Here is a 24,292-nt window from a genome sequence, read left to right on the forward strand (position 1 = left end):
ATTTTTATTTTAGTATTGAAAATAAATTCCTCATGAAATTTTCCCATTCAATACAAATAGAAAAGTTTGAAATCTACCCAGTGATGTGAACAGTGCTTTGTCTATTTCACACACACTACATGTTTTTAGAGAGAAACGTATTCTTTTAATAAGTTTTATCATCTGAAATGCGCTTAGAAAATAAGTATGGGTCCATAGTACACAGATGCCCCACTTGCACTTTTTCTATGTTTAGTGGACTGTGAAATTGTTGTCAAAACTCAAATTTTGCATTACAATTTGAAAGATCATATCATAGAGAACATCTGTACTAAGTTTCAAATTGATTGGACTTCAGTTTCATCAAATACTACCTTGACCAAAAACTTTAATCTGAGGCGGGACAGACAGAATTATGGACGAATGGAAAAACAAACGGACACACATACCTAAAAACGGAATGCCCCTAAATGGGGGCATAATAAGTTCTTAGAAGGATATTAGTTTCATTAATGTTTTACAAGATTGTAACCATTAAGTGCCTACAAGATTAGACAGACAGACAGACAATCAGTATTTCTATGTCACTCAGGGGCAAAAGCCCTACATCAATTATGATAAAGAAGTACCTTGCTATCTCCTTTGCTGATGGTTCCAAGGAGTTATAATTTGGTAAAGGACTACTAGATAGTACATCTTCTGTGTCACTGAGTCGGTTTTCAGTATCAGATGAGTTTGGTCCACTGTTTATTTGCATATTAGTATCACTGTCTATCTCTTCCTCCTCTATAATTGAAAAGTTTTTTTTAAATTTCAGGACGTTATCAGTCTATGTTATAATAGATGTTTCAAAATCTGTATAACTGTATGCTTTTTTGTGGGGGTATCTTTGTTCTTATTTTGTTATTTGAATTTGGACCTTCTTGTTTGTATAACTTTATGAAAGGTAAAATCATTATCTGTTGTCTAATTATCATTTCTATTCAATCTATCATTTATATAAACAAAACAAAGTTTTAGAAATACAGTGAAACATGGCTAAACCGAATCCTGCATAAACAAAAAACCTATATCAACCAAACATGTTCTTAAGCACTGTCATATCAAATTGTATGTGTTTTGACCTAATAAAATCAAACATCGGCCAAAACCAAACAAAATCTTAAGACCAGACGAGGTTGGGTTTAAACAGGTTTTACTGTATAACTCTCTTTGCATTAAATTAACTTTTCAAAATTTTGTTTAATACAAACCATCACTTTCTCTGGAGAAAAAGGAGAATTCCTCTTTGTTGAGAGAAGACAGAGCCCTCTGGTGGAGGAAGCTCTCTGCCTTCTCACATGCTTCCCTGAACTTCCTCCTCATCTCAGGATCATAGATACTACTCTCTCCCTGGTCCTTGTAAATTGTAATTCAATGTCTTAACTTTCAATTTAGTAAACATTAAGAATGTTTAGGGAGGAAAAAGGTGGGGATGATCTTAATCTTAATTGGTACAAATAATTCATTTTATTTTAAAATATTTTGCTTAATTTTTTATTGGATACTATACATATCTAATTTACCAGTGAGGGTTAACCATCTATAAATTGAGATGGATTAGAACCTCTATTTTTATCATTGAGACTTAATAACATTCAATCAAAAAATAAGGTATGCATATCTATGTGAGTACTTTTTTCAATCATTATTTTCTTTATACCACAAAATCTCTGATGAAAAACCTATTTTTGCTTTGATGTTCAAAGACAAATATACCTGAGAACTTGCATGTTAACCTTTTAGGTATTTTTTTGTGGCCATAGAGCTTGGTACAATGGCAAATTTATTACATTTTCTATATGTAAGAAGTGACTTACAATAAACTTTTGTTTCTGTTTATCAATGAATGGAACAACAGTCTTACATCTGTATGTTACTCTCAGTCTAAAAAAGAAAGATAAAATATTTATCTGGAGTTATATAATATATCTTTAAAATTTCAGGCACTTTTTGTGGACTAAAATATGGAAGTATTGAAAAATCCTAGTCAACAAAGATTGTAGTCAAGTGCACCCACATGAGCAGGGTTCAACTCGGACTGGCTAGTGATTACTAGCAAGATACTACATGCAAGAATATATATGGTTTAGGGGTGGGGATCTCCACTGCTTACAAGTTTCAAACAGGAGTGTGTAGAGGTGACCACATGGACTTCCCATATATTTCATTGATTTGATTTGTTTTATTGTCCCATGCAAGAATATATATGGTTTAGGGGTAGGAATCTCAACCATGAACAAGTTTTCAAACAGGAGGGGGTGGGGGTGACTGCCAGAGACTTCACCTATATTTCATTTGATTTGATTTATTGTCCCATATAAGAATATATATGGTTCAGGGTGGCGATCTCCACAATTTTCAAGTTTTCAAACATGAGGGGGTGGGGTTGACCCCCATTGACTCTCCCAATATTTCATTTCATGTGTTGTATTGTCACATACAAGAATATATATGGTTTAGGGGTGGGGATCTTGATCGTTTACAAGTTTTTAAACAAGAGGGGGTGGGGGTGACCAACAGGGACTTCCCGTTTATTTCATTTAATTTGTTTTATTGTCCCATATATATGGTTTAGGGATGGGGATCTCAACTGTTTACAAGATAATAGCACATTCTCAAATTGAACAGGGTGGGGATGACCCCAGGTACTTCTCTTTTATTTCATTTGATTTGTTTTATTTTCCCATACAAGAATATATATGGTTTAGAGGTGGGGATCTTCACCGTTTACAAGATAATAGCATATTCTCAAATTGAAGGGGGAGGGGATGACCCCCAGGGATGCACTCTGTATTTCATTTGATTTGTTTTATTGTCCTGTAATCATTTCTGAAGGGTGCGTGTGTTTATCACTTAGTTTTCAAGTTACGGTCATTTGAAAATTTAAAAAAATTATATCCCCTAGGGTTCTATAGTAAACCACTCCCTTTTTTATGTCCCTCAAAATACCCCTTAATAGACCCCAATGCACAAAAGAAAGGTTGATGGCTCCCCTACACATGTTAGTCTAACATTTTATAAAACCCTAGGTAAAATTGACAAGCAGTTTTGGAGAACTGCTGCAGACAAGTTCATTTATAAAGTGGTAGAAGAAAAAGAGTGTGTTGGTGTTGTTACACCATAGGGTAGTGAAATGCATCTAATGTGGCAGTATCAACTATTAGATATACTGATGCTGGCAGCTAGCCTACTTGTAGGTGAAAGGAAGAGTCGCGTGCGTAAACCTTGCATTGCAAGTACAAAGCCTCTATACTACCAAGACTATTGCAATGCCACTTGTGGCAATACACGGAAACTGGGGTCCAGTATTCCAGGCTAAATTGCAAGGGATCTTGGAGCAGCATGGGGCCTAAAGATGGGTCATGATCCCTAATAGACCTTGAGATGAGGAACTCAGATGACGTAATCAAAAAAAAATACTAGTCCGCCATACAATTGTAAATGCTGTGATTTTAAAAATGGACATAAATGAACAATAAGAGCTGATGTGATGAGAAAAGAAATATGTAGATTTGACCTGAAATAAATTATTAGAAAGGACAATTTTTTTATTGGATTTTATGATCAGAATTTTGGGATTATTTCATGAGGAGAGTGACATTTTTCACCATCTTCCAGGGTCCAGCAATTTGCGAAAAAAATAATCTCACTTGCCACCCCGAAAATTTAACCAGACATGTATAAATGTATTAGCTTCGATATGAGCCATCATACATGTTCAAGTAAACGATATGGACTGAGAAACAGAGGAAAACGTTATCATTACCGCCTATGGAGAATTAATTGTACATGTTTACCCAAATTAGAAGCTTAATTCCAGAAAATTGTAACCCCCCCCCCCCCTATTTTTTTTCACCTCCCCCTTTTCCTTATTCCAAAAATAATCTCAATTCAAATTTCTAATGGAGATTGCAACAATAACTACTCATTTAAATACATTAAATACATTATAAAATATTAAAATATAAAATGACATACAGTCAGGGTTAAAATTAATATTAATCTAAAAATCAATTTACAGCTTAATCATCTCAAGACAATCATCATTTCTTAATACATAATTTTATCGCAGTGTAAGGGAGGTAATATAACAGTATTCTTTAAATGGAATTGGACTACCTCCCTTACACTGCTTTTAAATTGTCTAAATAGTCCTTTAACCAGAAAAACCCTTGTTTTTCTCCCTAATTGCTAAATAATTTGAGCCATACTCCCCCCCCCCCCCCCCTTTAAAGTATGGAAACTTGTTGTATAATTTCAGAGAAATTTATACACTTTTACACAAGTTATTGACTGGATACTACAAAAATGCTTATTTGGGCCCCTTTTATGGCCCCTAATTCTTAAACTTTTTGGGACCATAACCCCCAAATTCAATCCCAAATATCCTTTTGTGGTTATAAACTTTTAAAATAATTTTTTTTTGATTTCTATATACTTATACTAAAGTTATTATCCGGAAACCATCTGTCTTAAAACGACGCTGACAATGACGACAAACATGACACCAATGTACGACCAAATTTTTTTATATTTTTGCAGTCGTATAAAAATAGACATAAATGGAAATTTTGTATAAAAACTTCAATTTCAATAAAAATAAAAAGAAATATATGCCCTTTATGCACCTTGCAATTACATCCGCTGCTGGTAACCAATAAAATAAAATTGAGAATAGAAATGGGGAATGTGTCAAAGAGACAATAACCTGACTTTTAATGGAGTCCAAATACTTCTATCATAGTTATTTTTAATGGCAATAGCGAGTAGCAACTTAAAATTCCAAGATCTTTTCATTCTTACTACTACTATGTAAACTATCTCATTAAGCCAGTTAAGGGGGCTCCTGGGTATAAATGATTTTTTTTTCTAATATAGGATTTCGCTATATTTTTTCATAAATGAACTTTATCCTATACTTAAAAGAAAAATGAAATAAAAAAATGGGGTCACCGTTTGTTTAAGCTAAAATCTGCCTCTGGAAGAAGCATACATTTTTGTTAATGTCCTTTTTTTCTGTTGAACTAATAGGAGAAAAACAGGAAATATTGAAATAAAAAAATAACCTAATATAAGAAATCGCTTAAATTTTACAATTATTTAGTTTAAGTACAGCTTATTTGAAAACAATAATAAAAAATGTAGGTCACCGAAGAGTTAAAAAAGATATTTCAAATTTAAGGCCAAAAAATGGCATTTTTGCATCAAAGGGAGATAATTTGGAGCGTTTTCAATTTTTAAAGTCATCTGGGGCCAAACCAAATCATTTTTTTGGGTTGTTTTTTGTACCATATCATAAAGTAACAACTAATAGTGTAATAAATAAAATTTGTAATGAAAAAATAAAGGTTTAATTTTTTGCTAAAATTTTTGTACCCACGAGCCACCTTAACACTTATAGCTTAAGTACCTCTTATTAATTTCAACCACCTTATTTGTTCAATAACCTTGCAACATATATTTATAATGTACTTAATAAACTAATTACCTATTTGGCATTTTAGTACATCCTTCAATGAAAGTAAGTGACAGCTTATGGATTCTCCGCTTTTTTCTGTAGACACGTCTGACCTGGAAGGAGAAAGAGCATGGATTTCTAGTTTCCACCATAAGAAAAATGCATAAATTTTGGATCCTCAATGCTCTTCAACTTTGTACTTGTTTGGCTTTATAAATATTTTGATATGAGCGTCACTGATGAGTCTTATGTAGACGAAACGCGCGTCTGGCGTACAAAATTATAATCCTGGTACCTTTGATAACTATAAACACAGAATAACAACGAAAAATGAATTGCATTAAAACTTATTTATTGAAGTTCTGCTTTAAAACAGGACAATGAATATATACACATGGAAAAAAGTATTGCAACACCAAATTGAATTTGAAATAAAAAAAACACTATTTATTTGTTTGTGATATAATTTGTTAAAATAGAATTATTTAAACATTATTTAAATATCACCTGAGTTTAATCAATAAATATCGACTCGATAAGTTCTTATCTGCACATGCAGCTACTGTACCCGTAAACAGCAAAACAGATGTTTTTATCCTCATTGTTTTCAACACTTTAAATAACCAACTTAATAAAGTTATGTGATTGAAACCTTGTAATGGGTCCTCCACAACTCTTACCTGCAGCAAGATGGCAGATTTTCAGCCTGAGAGAAGCAGGAATGTTGCTGTGATAACCGCACGTATTGTTGGTCATCACTATTCCACTATAAGTCGTTTTGATAATAAAAATCAGGCAATAAACAATGTTAAAGATCTTCCGAGATCAAAAAGACCCCCTATACCATCTGCTAGGGAAAATCAAGCGTAATGAAGGTTGGTTAGAAGGAAACCCATTGCATATAATACAATCCTAAAAAGAGAGTGGTGGGTATACAGGAGCCTTTTAACAAGAACTGTTCGAGATCGACACATCGCTAATGGTTTTTGTGCGATTTTGTACAAACAGACACACATTTGTCCGTATCCAATGTAGTGCAGAGCTAGCCAAAGTTGGAAATTAGCATCGTGGAGGAAGATCCATTGTTCAAATGGAATTCCGTTCATCTTCCTTGGCACGATCGTAGCCTGGATTTGAACCATATCGAGCATATATGGGGCACTATTGGGTGTAAAGTGCGCGGAAGGACTACCCAGTTCAAACACGGCATAAAATAAACAATACCCTTCATCAGAAATGGTTGCTGCTACCTTAGCAACAAACTAGTCGATTTAAGAAAGGAATCAGAAGACGTTAAGGAGGTTATCCGTTTGAATGGAGGCTGCGCACAAAGTACTAACTCTTTGGTGCATAATGATCAACCATGATGTGAGCAATCATCTTAAGATTAATTTTGAAATGTCTGACATTGTAAAGTTCGACTACAGCAAAAGTTGTAAAATGCATTTTTTTGTACAAAAAACACTTCATTTTGTTATTAAAATTGTGGTTAGATAAATATTTTTTTTTCAAACATTTTTTGTTCGTATAAATGCCAATGTTATCATAAACTATGTTTCAATATTATTCTACAAATATTTTATCATATTCCATCCAAAACAAGAGGCTGAATTTTCAAGTTTTAAACCAGGTGCTCCGCAGGGCGCAGCTTTATACGACCGCAGAGGTCGAACCCTGAACAGTTGGGGCAAGTATGGACAAAACATTCAAGCGTGATACAGCTCTGAATTTGGATTGTGATCAAATTTTTGACATTACATGTTTTTTTTTACACAAAACTAATGTCAAGATTTTACAAATCAATTAAAGATTTCTCCTTCAAACTTTTTAAATCTAAAATTAAATAGTTGACACAGCATAGGTTTCTGACACAGAATGAATGTGGTCTAATGAACTTAAAATATTTTTTTTGTCTTTGAGCAATTCACTATGCTGTTGAATATTAATCCTCTCAAAAAAATGTTTGAAGAAATTTTCTTTTTATTTATGAAATCTGAAATGAGAAAAATTTAACCCCCCCCCCCTTTTTTTTCACATCCCCGTTTCCCTTTTTCAAAAACTGATATCAATTCAAATTTCTAATGGAGTTTGCAACAATAACTACTCTTTTAAATACATCATAAAATATTAAAATGTAAAAAAAAGTGCTTGTTATCACTGAATGGTAAAGATTGGTTGGTAGTAAAAGTGAATATACATTGTTTATTGTATAAAACAATAAAAAAAACTTCATCAGCAACATTTTATATTGGCAAATTTCCAATGAAGTTCTTTACATAAAGTTATTGGCAAATAAAAATAGAAAATGACATCATAGTCATGTCTGGCAAATTTCCAACATATATTATCAACTTCTATTCTATACAAAGAAAGATAACTCCAATTGAAAATTAATTGCTATTGCACAATATTGTGCAATTAGATATTTCTTGCTATTGTGCAATACTGTGCAATTGAAAATTTCTTGCTATTGCACAATACTTGATATGGAATCCTGATTTGGACCAACTTGAAAACTGGGCCCATAATCAAAAATCAAAGTACATATTTAGATAAAGCATATCAAATAAGCCCAAGAATTTAATTTTTGTTAAAATCAAACTTAGTTTAATTTTGGACCCTTTGGACCTTAATGTAGACCATTTGAAAACTGGACCAAAAATTAAGAATCTACATACACAGTTAGATTTGGCATATCAAAGAACCCATTTATTCAATTTTTGAAGAACAAAGTTTAATTTTGGACCCCCATTGGACCAACTTGAAATAATGACTACTGAGTAATTAAAATCAAATTATGTATAAACATAACTTATATAACATATAAGTACCTATTAAAATTTGAAAAGCTTAGATTGAATGGTTCATGAGTAAATGCAACAACGTGAATGGAAACGCCATTTCACAATTTTTCAAGAACCATAACTCCTGAACGGTAAAAGTCAAAATCGTCATTATTGAACTTGACCTCTAATTTGCCATCAGTAACAACATATAAAAATTTCAAAAGCTTTGGTTGAATGGTTCATGAGAAAATGCACGGACACGACTGGAAACACCATTTTTCAATCTTTCAAGAACCATAACTCCTGAACGGTAAAAGTCAAAATCGTCATTATTGAACTTGACCTCTATTTTGTCATCAGTAACAACATATTAAAATTTGGGAATCTTTGGTAAAACAGTTCATGCGTAAATGCACGAACACGACTGGAAACACCATTTTTCAATCTTTCAAGAACCATAACTCCTGAACGGTAAAAGTCAAAATCGTCATTATTAAACTTGACCTCCATTTTGTCATCAGTAACAACATATTAAAATTTGGGAAGCTTAGGTAGAACAGTTCATGCGTAAATGCACGGACACGACTGGAAACTCCATTTTTCAATCTTTCAAGAACCATAACTCCTGAACGGTAAAAGTCAAAATCGCCATTATTGGACTTGATCTCCATTTTGTCATCAGTAACAACATATTAAAATTTGGAAAGCTTAGGTAGAACAGTTCATGCGTAAATGCAGGGACACGACTGGAAACTCCATTTTTCAATCTTTCAAGAACCATAACTCCTGAACGGTAAAAGTCAAAATCGCCATTATTGAACTTGACCTTCATTTAGTTGTCAGTAACAACATATTAAAATTTTTAAAAGCTTTGGTTGAACGGTTCATGAGTTAATGCACGGACAACATTTGATTCCCGCCCGCCCGACCGACCGACCGCCCATCCGACCGCCCCCCCGCCATACATCCCCAAATCAATAACCGACATTTTTGTCACAAAAATCCGGTTAAAAATCTAAGTACATTTCTAAATTCAGCATATCAAACAACCCCCAGGATTCAATTTTTGTTAAAATCAAACTAAGTTTAATTTTGGACCCTTTGGACCTTAATGTAGACCAATTTGAAAACAGGACCAATAATTAAGAATCTGCATACACAGTTAGATTCGGCATACCAAAGAACCCCAATTATTCAATTTTTGATGAAATCAAACAAAGTTTAATTTGGACCCTTTGGGCCCTTTATTCCTAAACTGTTGGGACCAAAACTCCCAAAATCAATACCAACCTTCCTTTTATGGTCATAAACCTAGTGTTTAAATTTCATAGATTTCTATTTACTTAAACTAAAGTTATTGTGCGAAAACCAAGAATAATGCTTATTTGGGCCCTTTTTTGCCCCTAATTCCTAAACTGTTGGAACCAAAACTCCCAAAATCAATCCCAACCTTTCTTCTGTGGTCATAAACCTTGTGTCAAAATTTCATAGATTTCTATTAACTTAAACTAAAGTTATAGTGCGAAAACCAAGAAAATGCTTATTTGGGCCCTTTTTGGCCCCTTATTCCTAAAATGTTGGGACCAAAACTCCGAAAATCAATCCCAACCTTCCTTTTGTGGTCATAAACCTTATGTTAAAATTTCATAGATTTCTATTCACTTTTACTAAAGTTAGAGTGCGAAAACTAAAAGTATTCGGACGACGACGACGCCGACGCCGACGCCAACGTGATAGCAATATACGCAAAAAATTTTTTCAAATTTTGCGGTCGTATAAAAACCAAGGTGTTGCAATACTTTTTTCCATATGTATATATAAGTAGATGTGGTATGAGTGCCAATGAGACTACTCTCAATCCAAGTCACAATTTGTAAAAGTAAACCGTTATAGGCCAAAATATGGTCTTCAACACGCAGCATTGGCCCACACCTAACTAATGAAGTCTTGGTTATCAGATCTCTGGCTTAAAATATAAACTTAATCAGGGATCATAAATAGCCTTAGAAATGAAGTCTATTATTCAGAAATTTCTTATACCATCCTGGTAAATAGGAAATTATGAAATTCCATCTTGTTTCTAATATAATAGCAACACATTCATAGCATTATCTATAACTATAAGAAAACAATTTCAGATAGCATCACATATTCGTGGTATAGCATTACATTACCATGATGTTAAAAGGCCCTGGCGAGAACAATAAAATGTTAGAATGACAAATATAAAATAAGTACTTACAAAGGCTGGCCATGCTGGAAATTTCAGCCATATCAACCACACAATGTCCTTCTCAGCTATAGGATATTCTATAGAAACAATATTTATACTTAATGTAATATTATAACATTTATTTAAAGATCTTTTGAAATTAGGCCCATCACCAAACATACAAATTTACTAAATAGATCTCATAAACAGTTATGAAGATTTACAGTCAGCAAACAGAATTAACAACTATGGGTCACCATACATCCTTCAACAATGAGCAAACCCCATACCACATAGACAGTTATAAAAGACCCAATGTGCATACATATCATTTACACATTTACTTTCAATATATCAATTTTCAAGAATAAATTTTTCCTTTTTATATTTCATAAATTGAAAATTGTCATTTAAAAAAAAAAGTGAAAACATTTACTTCAACATGTTCAAGCCACTATGCATTTGTGTGTGTTTTACGCAATTTCAGAGTCTTTGACTTTATCATGGCATTTAGTTTTTATTGGTGAAGAAAGATGGAGTACCCTGAGATAAAGAAACCAACAACCTCTATCAGTATAACTTACAACAGTCACTGTAATACAGTGGTCTATAACTAATTTCCAATCTCAAATGATTTTTTTTTATTGTACCGTACTTTGACATGTTGCCAATATTTGCCAAGCTGTGTAATTTTATATGAATAATAATTTTCTCACTTACTTAAACTTTAAATAGTGTTAAGGTATATTATGAATGATGCCAATATGATATGAATTCGTAATTTTTACCTATTTTGAAAATTAAATATTTTATTAGTTTCTTATTTGATTTTTCTTATATATGTGTGCGTTAGTTTGATTAATTCATAAACTGTTTGTTTGTTATATTTCATTGTATTTTATGAGGGCCTCAGAGAAGATAAGTGTTAAAGCTAACTGTGTAACCCTCTTCAAATAAAGAACTATTACTAAAGGCCCCTCTTTTTGTGGGAGAAATTTGGTTGATTGGAAAGGGAATCACTGAAGGATGACTGGAGCCTTATAAAATGTTCTGGATCCTTCACTGAGATCTATAATCTACTTTTGTAATAGTTATGATAGTGGAACGAGTCACTCAGTAAGACCTAAGTCTGGCACACTTACTATAACTGTGATAAGTGAGTGAGTCTGCCAGGAAGATCTATAAGTCTAGAGCCTTATTATTACCTATAACTTAAACATGTTTAATAGGGGAATGCATAAGTCAGTAAGATGTAAGTCTGGCACACTAACTATAACTGTGATAGGGGAGTAATGTGTAACTATGGTTGGGAGTTCACGAAGAGTATATGAACACTTACCAGCACCAGTTATAGGTGATAGTCCTTCAGGAAGATCTGTAACTATGGGTGGGAGTTCACGAAGAGTATATGAACACTTACCAGCACCAGTTATAGGTGATAGTCCTTTAGGAAGATCTGTAACTATGGGTGGGAGTTCACGAAGAGTATATGAACACTTACCAGCACCAGTTATAGGTGATAGTCCTTCAGGAAGATCTGTAACTATGGGTGGGAGTTCAGGAAGAGTATATGAACACTTACCAGCACCAGTTATAGGTGATAGTCCTTCAGGAAGATCTGTAACTATGGGTGGGAGTTCATGAAGAGTATATGAACACTTACCAGCACCAGTTATAGGTGATAGTCCTTCAGGAAGATCTGTAACTATGGGTGGGAGTTCACGAAGAGTATATGAACACTTACCAGCACCAGTTATAGGTGATAGTCCTTCAGGAAGATCTGTAACTATGGGTGGGAGTTCACGAAGAGTATATGAACACTTACCAGCACCAGTTATAGGTGATAGTCCTTCAGGAAGATCTGTAACTATGGTTGGGAGTTCACGAAGAGTATATGAACACTTACCAGCACCAGTTATAGGTGATAATCCTTCAGGAAGATCTGTAACTATGGTTGGGAGTTCACGAAGAGTATATGAACACTTACCAGCACCAGTTATAGGTGATAGTCCTTCAGGAAGATCTGTAACTATGGTTGGGAGTTCACAAAGAGTATATGAACACTTACCAGCACCAGTTATAGGTGATAGTCCTTCAGGAGATCTGTAACTATGGGTGGGAGTTCACGAAGAGTATATGAACACTTACCAGCACCAGTTATAGGTGATAGTCCTTCAGGAAGATCTGTAACTATGGGTGGGAGTTCAGGAAGAGTATATGAACACTTACCAGCACCAGTTATAGGTGATAGTCCTTCAGGAAGATCTGTTACTATGGGTGGGAGTTCAGGAAGAGTATATGAACACTTACCAGCACCAGTTATAGGTGATAGTCCTTCAGGAAGATCTGTAACTATGGGTGGGAGTTCATGAAGAGTATATGAACACTTACCAGCACCAGTTATAGGTGATAGTCCTTCAGGAAGATCTGTAACTATGGGTGGGAGTTCACGAAGAGTATATGAACACTTACCAGCACCAGTTATAGGTGATAGTCCTTCAGGAAGATCTGTAACTATGGTTGGGAGTTCACGAAGAGTATATGAACACTTACCAGCACCAGTTATAGGTGATAGTCCTTCAGGAAGATCTGTAACTATGGTTGGGAGTTCACGAAGAGTATATGAACACTTACCAGCACCATTTATAGTTGATAGTCCTTCAGGAAGATCTGTAACTATGGGTGGGAGTTCAGGAAGAGTATATGAACACTTACCAGCACCAGTTATAGGTGATAGTCCTTCAGGAAGATCTGTAACTATGGGTGGGAGTTCAGGAAGAGTATATGAACACTTACCAGCACCAGTTATAGGTGATAGTCCTTCAGGAAGATCTGTTACTATGGGTGGGAGTTCAGGAAGAGTATATGAACACTTACCAGCACCAGTTATAGGTGATAGTCCTTCAGGAAGATCTGTAACTATGGTTGGGAGTTCAGGAAGAGTATATGAACACTTACCAGCACCATTTATAGTTGATAGTCCTTCAGGAAGATCTGTAACTATGGGTGGGAGTTCACAAAGAGTATATGAACACTTACCAGCACCAGTTATAGGTGATAGTCCTTTAGGAAGATCTGTAACTATGGGTGGGAGTTCACGAAGAGTATATGAACACTTACCAGCACCAGTTATAGGTGATAGTCCTTCAGGAAGATCTGTAACTATGGGTTGGAGTTCAGGAAGAGTATATGAACACTTACCAGCACCAGTTATAGGTGATACTCCTTCAGGAAGATCTGTAACTATGGGTGGGAGTTCACGAAGAGTATATGAACACTTACCAGCACCAGTTATAGGTGATAGTCCTTCAGGAAGATCTGTAACTATGGTTGGGAGTTCACGAAGAGTATATGAACACTTACCAGCACCAGTTATAGGTGATAATCCTTCAGGAAGATCTGTAACTATGGTTGGGAGTTCACGAAGAGTATATGAACACTTACCAGCACCAGTTATAGGTGATAGTCCTTCAGGAAGATCTGTAACTATGGTTGGGAGTTCACAAAGAGTATATGAACACTTACCAGCACCAGTTATAGGTGATAGTCCTTCAGGAGATCTGTAACTATGGGTGGGAGTTCACGAGGAGTATATGAACACTTACCAGCACCAGTTATAGGTGATAGTCCTTCAGGAAGATCTGTAACTATGGGTGGGAGTTCAGGAAGAGTATATGAACACTTACCAGCACCAGTTATAGGTGATAGTCCTTCAGGAAGATCTGTTACTATGGGTGGGAGTTCAGGAAGAGTATATGAACACTTACCAGCACCAGTTATAGGTGATAGTCCTTCAGGAAGATCTGTAACTATGGGTGGGAGTTCATGAAGAGTATATGAACACTTACCAGCACCAGTTATAGGTGATAGTCCTTCAGGAAGATCTGTAACTATGGGTGGGAGTTCATGAAGAGTATATGAACACTTACCAGCACCAGTTATAGTTGATAGTCCTTCAGGAAGATCTGTAACTATGGTTGGGAGTTCACGAAGAGTATATGAACACTTCCCAGCACCAGTTATAGGTGATAGTCCTTCAGGAAGATCTGTAACTATGGGTGGGAGTTCAGGAAGAGTATATGAACACTTACCAGCACCAGTTATAGGTGATAGTCCTTCAGGAAGATCTGTAACTATGGGTGGGAGTTCACGAAGAGTATATGAACACTTACCAGCACCAGTTATAGGTGATAGTCCTTCAGGAAGATCTGTAACTATGGGTGGGAGTTCACGAAGAGTATATGAACACTTACCAGCACCAGTTATAGGTGATAGTCCTTCAGGAAGATCTGTAACTATGGTTGGGAGTTCACGAAGAGTATATGAACACTTACCAGCACCAGTTATAGGTGATAGTCCTTCAGGAAGATCTGTAACTATGGTTGGGAGTTCACGAAGAGTATATGAACACTTACCAGCACCATTTATAGTTGATAGTCCTTCAGGAAGATCTGTAACTATGGGTGGGAGTTCAGGAAGAGTATATGAACACTTACCAGCACCAGTTATAGGTGATAGTCCTTCAGGAAGATCTGTAACTATGGGTGGGAGTTCAGGAAGAGTATATGAACACTTACCAGCACCAGTTATAGGTGATAGTCCTTCAGGAAGATCTGTTACTATGGGTGGGAGTTCAGGAAGAGTATATGAACACTTACCAGCACCAGTTATAGGTGATAGTCCTTCAGGAAGATCTGTAACTATGGTTGGGAGTTCACGAAGAGTATATGAACACTTACCAGCACCATTTATAGTTGATAGTCCTTCAGGAAGATCTGTAACTATGGGTGGGAGTTCACGAAGAGTATATGAACACTTACCAGCACCATTTATAGTTGATAGTCCTTCAGGAAGATCTGTAACTATGGGTGGGAGTTCACGAAGAGTATATGAACACTTACCAGCACCAGTTATAGGTGATAGTCCTTCAGGAAGATCTGTAACTATGGTTGGGAGTTCACGAAGAGTATATGAACACTTACCAGCACCAGTTATAGGTGATAGTCCTTCAGGAAGATCTGTATCAGAATCTGAACTTGAGTCACATTCATCTTTATCTAAGTTTGGATCAAATCTAGATGTTGCTCTGTAAAAAGAAGATTAAAGATAGACAACAAAATTAGTAAAAAGGGAAGAGTAGAAATATAATCATTAATGTGCTTAATGAAGCATGTACATGTACTATCTGCCATCTACAATAAAATATAAACTTTATATAAGTAAGAGACATGCATTTCTATTATCTCCAGAGGAAGGCAGCATCCTTTAACATGTGTTTAATGAAATTGAAAAAACAAAAATTCCCTCAGAATAGTTCAGGTTTATTATTTCACCTGTCTCTGACTTTCAGACAAATAAATCAATATTGGATCCTCATTGTTGTGCTAAGCTTATCCCTATTCATAATTCAAAGTATTTGAAATCAGGCACCAAGCATGGTAAGTATTCAGAGAGTTCTAAAGAGAAAAAAATGTGTGACTGTTGAGCTGCTCACCAGATATGAAGTACTTCTGCTTGGTTACCAGTGTTCAATGCATGGTACATGTATTATACAAAAGTGTGACTGAAATTGCATACAGGTATCTGACTGATAAGAATATTGATCAGTCCTTCCACTGTCTTTATCACTCTGTTAAGTTCTAAATAAATAGAATGTCACGGATTTGTGACATCAAATACATTGACCTGGCCTTAATAACTTTGACCCTGACATATCAGCAACGTCATAATGTTTGAACTGACGTTGATAAGTTTGACCTGAACTTATCAAGCCATCATCTAGTTTGCTGGTGAAACAAAGAGAACACTTCCAAAAGATGCAAATACAGACCAATAAATTGATTATCAGGTTATATGCATAATGATATTGTAAAATATCAGCTGCTTAACACAATATGAAGTTTTTTTTATCTTGTTCGCTGCACTCTCTCAACAAAAAGCTTCATATTGTGACTCTCAGCTGATATTTTACAATATCAATATGCAGACAACCTGATAATCAGTACATATATATAGTGCTCACATTTACATCTCATCACTGTCAAGCCTTTGAAGCCTAGAAGTCATTCTGTGTAGAACTTTCTGAGAATAACTAACCCGAATAATTCAGTCCCTCTCTGTAATCGATCTCTCCTACTTGCGAGGGCCTGAATTCCTAGCACGATAAAAACTCTTCACGAATCCTGGATTTTGATTGGTGCCCTGTAGAAGAGGTGACCAATCAGTATTTAGCTCAATTTTATCGAGATAGTTAAATCCCGAGCTAATTCCGAATGGTTGAATGAAGATTTTTCATTGTCTATGCATTCAGGCGTTAATGTAGTAAGCGGAATATAACGACAGAATTATTCGGGTTAGAGAAAAACAGCAATTCTAGACAAAGGAAGATAACTCAATTTTTTTAAAGATGACTTTAACAATGACATCATTTATATTTTTAGAACAGATATTAGATTCCTGCACCTTGCAAAAGTTATATAATATTCTAAGTGACATCAGTTTGTGCCTTGAATATCTGAGCATATATTTCATCCTTAAATTTCTGGAAATGTTCATGGATAGGATGTATAGAATGTTATGATCAATGCACTATATTTTGTGTATCAAAAAGGTAGTGATAAGCCTTGGAAGATTTAGATATCAAGTCAGTCCCATAAGGTTTTGATTGCATTTCATGCAAACTTTACCTAAAAATTAAATGTAAATGAAGGATGGAAAATGTGATTGCAATGTAGTCCCCACTAATTTGGTGGGAGTATAATAAGTCAACTATTTCTAGTGGTTGTATGTTCAACCCTTTTCTGTGATTTCAGCAAGGGTCATCAAATGAATCAAACCTTTCAATTTTTTTTTTAAATAACCAAAAAACAAACTTCCGAAAAATCTGTTACTACTTATTATAATACAACCAGTTGAAAATGCAGATGGTACAAGTATAATGTACCCTAGCTAGCATTCAAATAAATTAAAGCCAAACATAAAAATACTTACAAGAATGACGTACAAGTAGCACTCTGACTAAGGCTTGGTGTAGGCAATTCAAATGAGTCCTCCCATTTTAAACATTTAGGCGTCTGTGCATTTTCACTTTTTGTTATGGCATCTGATTTTGGAAGTGACTTAGATTTTGGACGTCCTCTTTTTGGTTTCACATTTTCATTATTCTTCTTCTGGGACAGTTTAGTAAATGTTTTGATGATATTGTTTTTTGATTGACTAGTTCCAGTAAAATTCTTTTTAATACTGAGCTTTGGCGTAGAAGTTCTGGACAAATCTGGTGGAAGCTCTGATTTAAGTACTGTCTTCTGCATCACCTTTTTATGCTGCTTTGATTGTTCATTTACATTTTCGTCAAATGTTAGTTTACGCTTTTTACAGAAGAAATTTTTCTTCCCTTTTATAACATTAGTCTTTGTTTTAGCACCATTTACATTAACACTTTTACTTACAACGCCATTAGAATTTTCACTACAATGCAGATTTTCATTGTTAGTAACTCTCACATTTTGGTTTTCCTCACAATCTGGAATAGGTTTGTCCCAGTTAATTCTCTGCTGTAGTTTGGTTGTTTTAAAGGCTTGATAGCAGGACTGATTTGCAATGTATGAATTATCTGAACTTATTTTATCGTGATTTAAATTTTCGCTGGGAGCTACTGGAAGACTTGTTGATAAATTTGTATTAGTCAGTTCACTATTGCTTTCACTAGGTTGATGTTTTGATGGTGACATGACAGACATGTTAGTATTTCCATTGACTGCATTGTTAGCCATTTTCAACGCTTCTGTAAATAATTTCTTCCTTTCTTCGTCAGTGATCAAAAGACCTGAATCAGAAATAAAAAGAAAACCTTTGTCGATATATGAATATATAATTTTTACTTTAAATAATCTGTAATTTTATTTTTTTTTAAATTAGGGGGGAATTTATGACAGACAAAATACTACTCCAATAGAAAAATCCTTGCAAGCTTAGACAGGAATATATTATAACTAAATCAACGCTGAAAACAAATGTGTGTAGTAGATGAATATCAATGTCTATCTAATTCTAAGGAGGAGACTTCTCCCAAAGAATTTTTTTTTTTTAGAATGATACTGGACCGTGAAAACTGGTATTACAAAGGAGATATTATAAATATAAAGTGTCATACCATTACAAAGAAAACAGTACTTCTTGGAAGTTCTAACCAGCTCTATTTGAATAATTGAAAAGAATAAGAATTTTGTAAAAAATCATCTAAAATTCATTATTCTTCATTTTTCCTATTAAAATGCTTTCCACCTTATCAGAAACTCTAAATAATTTAGTGGTAAGATATTTTCAAAGTCATTTTCTATTTAATGTTTTTTTAAAAGAAAATCAATTATTTTAACATTGTTAAATAATCAAATATTTATAATGACTACTATCAGATACCTTTAACTTATACTATCCCTTACTTACACAACAGACAATAGCCACAAAATAAGTTTTGCTACAGCACTGATATTAAATCTAAAATTTCTGACAATTTTCCAACAGTGAAATGATCATACCTTTCCGATAAAAACAAACAATATATTGAAATACAGGGGAAAAACATCTGTCACGTATTTAAAACTGCTTACAACTCAATATTTTGCTATACACATATATTTCTCTGTATCAATTTGCCATTTTTTTATTTCACTGAATTACAATCAATATTACTGAAATTTTGTACAACAATCCATATCTGTGTTAAATAACTGAACATATTAAACAATGATTCAGTTAAACTTATTTTATTGCATGTATATTATAAGCATGATAAGTGCAGAATTCTCAACGTAATGTGTTTTATTGAAAATTTAACTTGTGACACTATGGCTTTGATATCTTTGTCTTTATACAAAATAAGTAAACAAATTAAACAACTTATAAAGGAAATCTTATCAAAAATTATTGAAAAAATCTAAAGTGTATCATTCCTCATCTTCCCATTAAAAAAAAATTCCAGAAACTCTAAATAATAAGTGGCGACAGACTTTAAAATGCATTTTGCTTTAAATTTTCTCAAAAGAAAATCTATTATTTGAACAAATGTTAAATAATCAAATATTATAAAAAAAAATCACATTCATTTTCATCTAGATCTGAACAATAAAAAGAAGAAACTCACCTTTGGTAAATTTGTTCGTATTTTCTTAGTGAACACCTCAACATAAAAGTAGATTATGTTTTTCAATTATTATTTTTTGATGAAAGGAGACAAATGTTACATAGATCTATATGTGAGGTTAAGTGGGAATTCAATTTATATGTTAGCGGCAATAAGTGAAATTAGGCATTAAGCTTAAATCCTAGGCAATAAGCTAACGTCTAGGCAGTAAGTATATTGCCTAAATGATGTTAGGCATTAGTCTTAAATCCTAGGATTTAAGCTTAAATCCTGAAAAATATGTACAGGCATTAAGCTTAATGCCTAAAATATAAATGCGAGTAAATAAAAGACATTTATTCAATTAAATAAAAATATATTTGTTACATAATAACATTATGAGAACTAGGTTTATCGAAATTAAACTGTCCTGTGATTGGTCCTGAAAAATTATATTCTTAGGACAGAAATTATGATAAAGTAAGGACCGACTTACGACATGTCTCAGCATACACATCGAAGCTGTCTGAGCTTTACCTTTCAGGATTGATTATCTTAGCTAGATTGTTCTAACCGCTGTCCTTTGTTTTGGCGTAAAAGAAAATAGCAAATGAAAAAATTGAGATATTGTATCAAATTTAACCAAGAACTTAAATTTAAAAAGCGATTTATTATTAGAAAATACTTAATATTTAAAATTTTAAATTAAAGGGTAATAAATAATTTTGATATTGAATCTCTTTGAAGCAAAAAAAAAATAAGTAAAAAAAATTATTACACCAGGGTTTTCGATATCACAAACTAGTCAAAACATTTACTAAATTTTATCATCGGTTTAAGGAAATAATTCGTAAATATAACTCAACATGCTGACATCTTATACGTTCAGGTATTTCACATCCAATCTTTTATGGTAATATTATTTACAAAGCACAAAAATGTCAGTATTCACCTCAAAAACTTACAAAACCTTTAAACAGACTTATTAAGAAGGGATATAATTACGATATTGTTGTCAGGTCATTAATGATTGCATATTTTGGCTTTAATATTGATTCACTTATAGGGTCTTTGCATCGGAACTTAAAGTAGTACCTTAAAGCAAATCAGTTCAAAGAGGTGTAACTCCTAGAAAAAAAATTGAATCGTAATTTCCTGTCGATATGCACATCTACATATTATGTCCTTATTATCTTAAAAGGTTTCATGAAATTCTGTTGTGTAGTTTCAGAGGAGTTGCGATGACAAACTGTTGCAGTAGTACATTAAAGTAAATAAGTTCAAAGGGGCGTAACTCTAGAAAAAAAATTGAATTGTAATTTCCTGTCGATATGCACATCTACAAAGTATGTCCTTATTATCTAAAAAGGTTTTGTGATACATGTATTCTGTTGTGTAGTTTCAGAGGAGTTGCGATGACAAACTGTTGCAGTAGTACATTGAAGCAAATAAGTTCAAAGGGGCATAACTCCTAGAAAAAAAATTGAATTGTAATTTCCTGTCGATATGCACATCTACAAAGTATGTCCTTATTATCTAAAAAGGTTTTGTGATACATGTATTCTGTTGTGTCGTAATTGAATCATAATTTCCTGTTGATTTACACAATTACATAATATGTCCTTTTCATCTAAAAAGGTTTCGTGAAATTCTGTTGTGTCACAGGTTTGAGAGGAGTTGCGATGACAAGAAACAGGACTGACGGACGGGTCAAAAACATTATACCCTCCACAACCCGTTGCGTGGGGTACAAAAACTCGCTTTTATCATTTAGTTTGGTTTGGTCAATTGACACTTTTTTTTCTAGTCAATTTATAAACATGGCTACCAATTTTGGATACAAATAGAACATAAAAAAAAGTATTTTTGAAAATCTAAAGAGGACACAAATGCTTATATTGTCAAGATCAGCCTGCTTCCTATTATCATCAAAATTATCCTATGACTTCTCAAGGAGTTTACTAAAACTATTGGATGCCTTAAAAATGACTACTTTTAACAAATATAAGAGTACTACCAGGATTCATTTATTTTTGTGGGTACCAAGTTTCCTAGATTGAACAAACACTTTCTTGAACATTTAATTTGAGGTTTTGTCAAAGTCTGCATACATACATGCCTATGGAAAATTGATAATTTGTTAAAGATTTAAATTTGTGGTTCACCTGAACCCAAGAAATCAACAAAAATTGGTATCAAACGAATACTGAATATTCATTCTTTTTCAAGCACTGCTGGTTAACTATTAGTCTCTCAGGATATTATCAGTTCAATAGTGCTTCCATACTGACATAATTTATAACATATAATTTCTTTTAATTCTCTGTTAAAAAATAAAGAAAGTATTAAAAGAAACTAAGGTTCTAACTTCCTGGGCAAAAGTTGACAATAATTAATTTGCCTAAATTCTTTTTAGGCCCGTTTGATCATACAGTTCCTAATATATTCTGGTATTTTGTCATTCTTGGCTTTTAAATTATCAGGTTCGAGTTTTCCTGATAAAAGTTAATAGGAAATTTATAAAGTGTCTTTTTTGAATTTTTCAAATTGCTAAGGATACCCATGAAAAAGATTACTGTAGTTTTATTTGGCAAAATCTTTCTGAAATTTGGGCCCTCAATGCTCTTTAGCATCAAGCTTAATTTAGCTTTTTTTTTTACTTTTTGGATCTGAGCATTCCTGATTACTTTTTTTAAACAGAATACACATTTGGGGTACAAATTTTAGGCCCTGCATGTAGATGGCTACATCTATGATGAGTTTATTTTTATATATCTGTATATTAGACCACAAGTCTGACATACCTCAAACTGATAAGGACAATGTTTACTTAATTACAACTCAAACATAAACATATATTTTTTCAGGATACATGTACATAAAGTCTATAATTTTTTCTGATTAAAATGTTTTGATATTCCTGCTTTACAATTTCTGTTTCTAACATTGTTAGAAAGACTGTTACATGTACTTTTAATCAACTACTTGATTATTTTCTAAATCTCCTATTACATGTTGTTTAAAAGTGTCCAATCAGAACGAGGAAAACTGTTGCTGTCTCATATTCTATTTCCTTGAAACTAATTCATACAAGTTATGGGCAATCTTATTGGTTTATACTGTATACTATTGCCTGTATTGTATTTTAACTTTTCCGTGTTTACTTACTTTCAAAATAAAATTAGCATGCATTAAAATTATCCATTCTCATACATTTAAATTTAATATAATGCTTACTAATTTTCAATTAAAAATATCTGCTTAATTAACAGTTTACCTGTGTGTGAGGTATAAACTTGCAATGAAAACCTATACCAATAAAGAACTTATAATTACCTTTTGAAATGAAGCTATCTTTTTCAATGCATTCAAATCTTTTGATTTTGGATGGATTTTTAACTTCTTCCCTGCAATAACAAAATGCATTTATTTTTTTAAGTATTCTGCACAAATGTATTTGAATTAATATTCTAAAAAGATTCCCAATCCCCTTGTTTAGGTTGGATTATATGATGATCTATCTGAGACAAAAAAATTGTGTCATTAAACAAATTGCCAAAGAATACATTTTTCCCCTTAAAAAATATTATCATGTGACCCTAGAAAAATAATAAAATTACTAGTAATGGACAAAAAGAAGTAGTTTCGGCCATTAACTTTCTATGAATCAAGCTGCAACCCTTGTATTATGACATAACAGTAAACTTCATCAAATACTGTGGATTCATTAATATTCCTTGGAGACCAATTTTTGTGGATTTCATGGATACACCTAGGGAAACTAAAAATTAAAAAAAAAAAAAAATTTCTAAAGGAATGTATTTAGACTTTGCCAAAACGAAATTAAATATCCATGAATTATGCAAGTTTTCCTCAAACCACAAAAATTGGTACCCACGAAAAAAAGGAATCCACAGTATGTTCACACAAAGACCATCTTCATAATGTAAGCAGAAGAGCACTTGATGAAAGACAAGTTTTTGGCAAAATAAAAATTTCAAAGGGTCATATTTATCATAAATTAACATAATTAAATCTCTCTTGGGAACCAAACAAGGTTCGGTAAAGAAATAACAAAAATGTCTTGTTTCAACTTCACCTGTATCAAGTTACTCCTAACAATATTTCCAATTGTCATTTGATTTTGGCAAAAGTTCACTTTAAGTTAATAGTCAAAACCATTTTGTGAGATAAGGATTAAACTAAATATACATTTCTTACAGCTAAAACAGTTTTAATTAAATTCTAAGGTGATCTACACACCAAGATTTGGTCCTCAGGTGCAAAAAGTGTCAATTTTGACGTTTTTTCATTCTTTTTCTCGACCTGTAAGTCAGAGAGATGCTAATAGATGCATTCATCTGTAGTTTTCATGGAGAGTGGACACCAGTGAACACTTTTAACACAACAGTTGTTAGGTCGGAGTGAAACTGATCTGGGTTCAATAGTGTAAAGAAGGTCATTTCCACCAAAATTCACAAAATTTCCGATTTTTTCCGATTTTGAACTTTAACTGGACTTGCAACCGAAAGTAGTCGTTTCCTCGGCGTATTCTGATAATAAACACAATCAGTCGTTATGTGCCTTTAGTATTTGTCAAGGTTTCAGTCCTCTTAACTCCATGTTTCAGACCTTGAAGGTAAGCCCACCCCTCCAAAAAACCCAATTTTGTCCGATATCAAATTTTGAAGTTC

The 24,292-nt window shown here is 33.5% G+C and overlaps 1 protein-coding gene across 4 annotated transcripts in view; it reads right to left on the reverse strand.

Moving 5' to 3' along the window:
- Positions 1–608: 608 nt before the first annotated feature.
- The window catches only part of LOC139521899 (PWWP domain-containing DNA repair factor 3B-like), a gene marked incomplete at its 3' end in the record, with an annotated part of 49,807 nt that continues 26,123 nt past the window's right edge, over positions 609–24,292 (reverse strand). For 3 of the 4 annotated variants that reach the window (XM_071315608.1, XM_071315611.1, XM_071315609.1), the window contains 8 exon segments: positions 609–765; positions 1,233–1,377; positions 1,839–1,905; positions 5,510–5,592; positions 10,508–10,575; positions 15,460–15,563; positions 17,468–18,302; positions 22,935–23,005. In XM_071315608.1, the coding sequence (XP_071171709.1) occupies positions 609–765; positions 1,233–1,377; positions 1,839–1,905; positions 5,510–5,592; positions 10,508–10,575; positions 15,460–15,563; positions 17,468–18,302; positions 22,935–23,005 (1,530 nt within the window). 4 annotated transcript variants of the gene reach the window in all.

The sequence above is a fragment of the Mytilus edulis genome, chromosome 4 (assembly GCF_963676685.1).
Source record: "Mytilus edulis chromosome 4, xbMytEdul2.2, whole genome shotgun sequence".
NCBI lineage: Eukaryota > Metazoa > Mollusca > Bivalvia > Mytilida > Mytilidae > Mytilus > Mytilus edulis.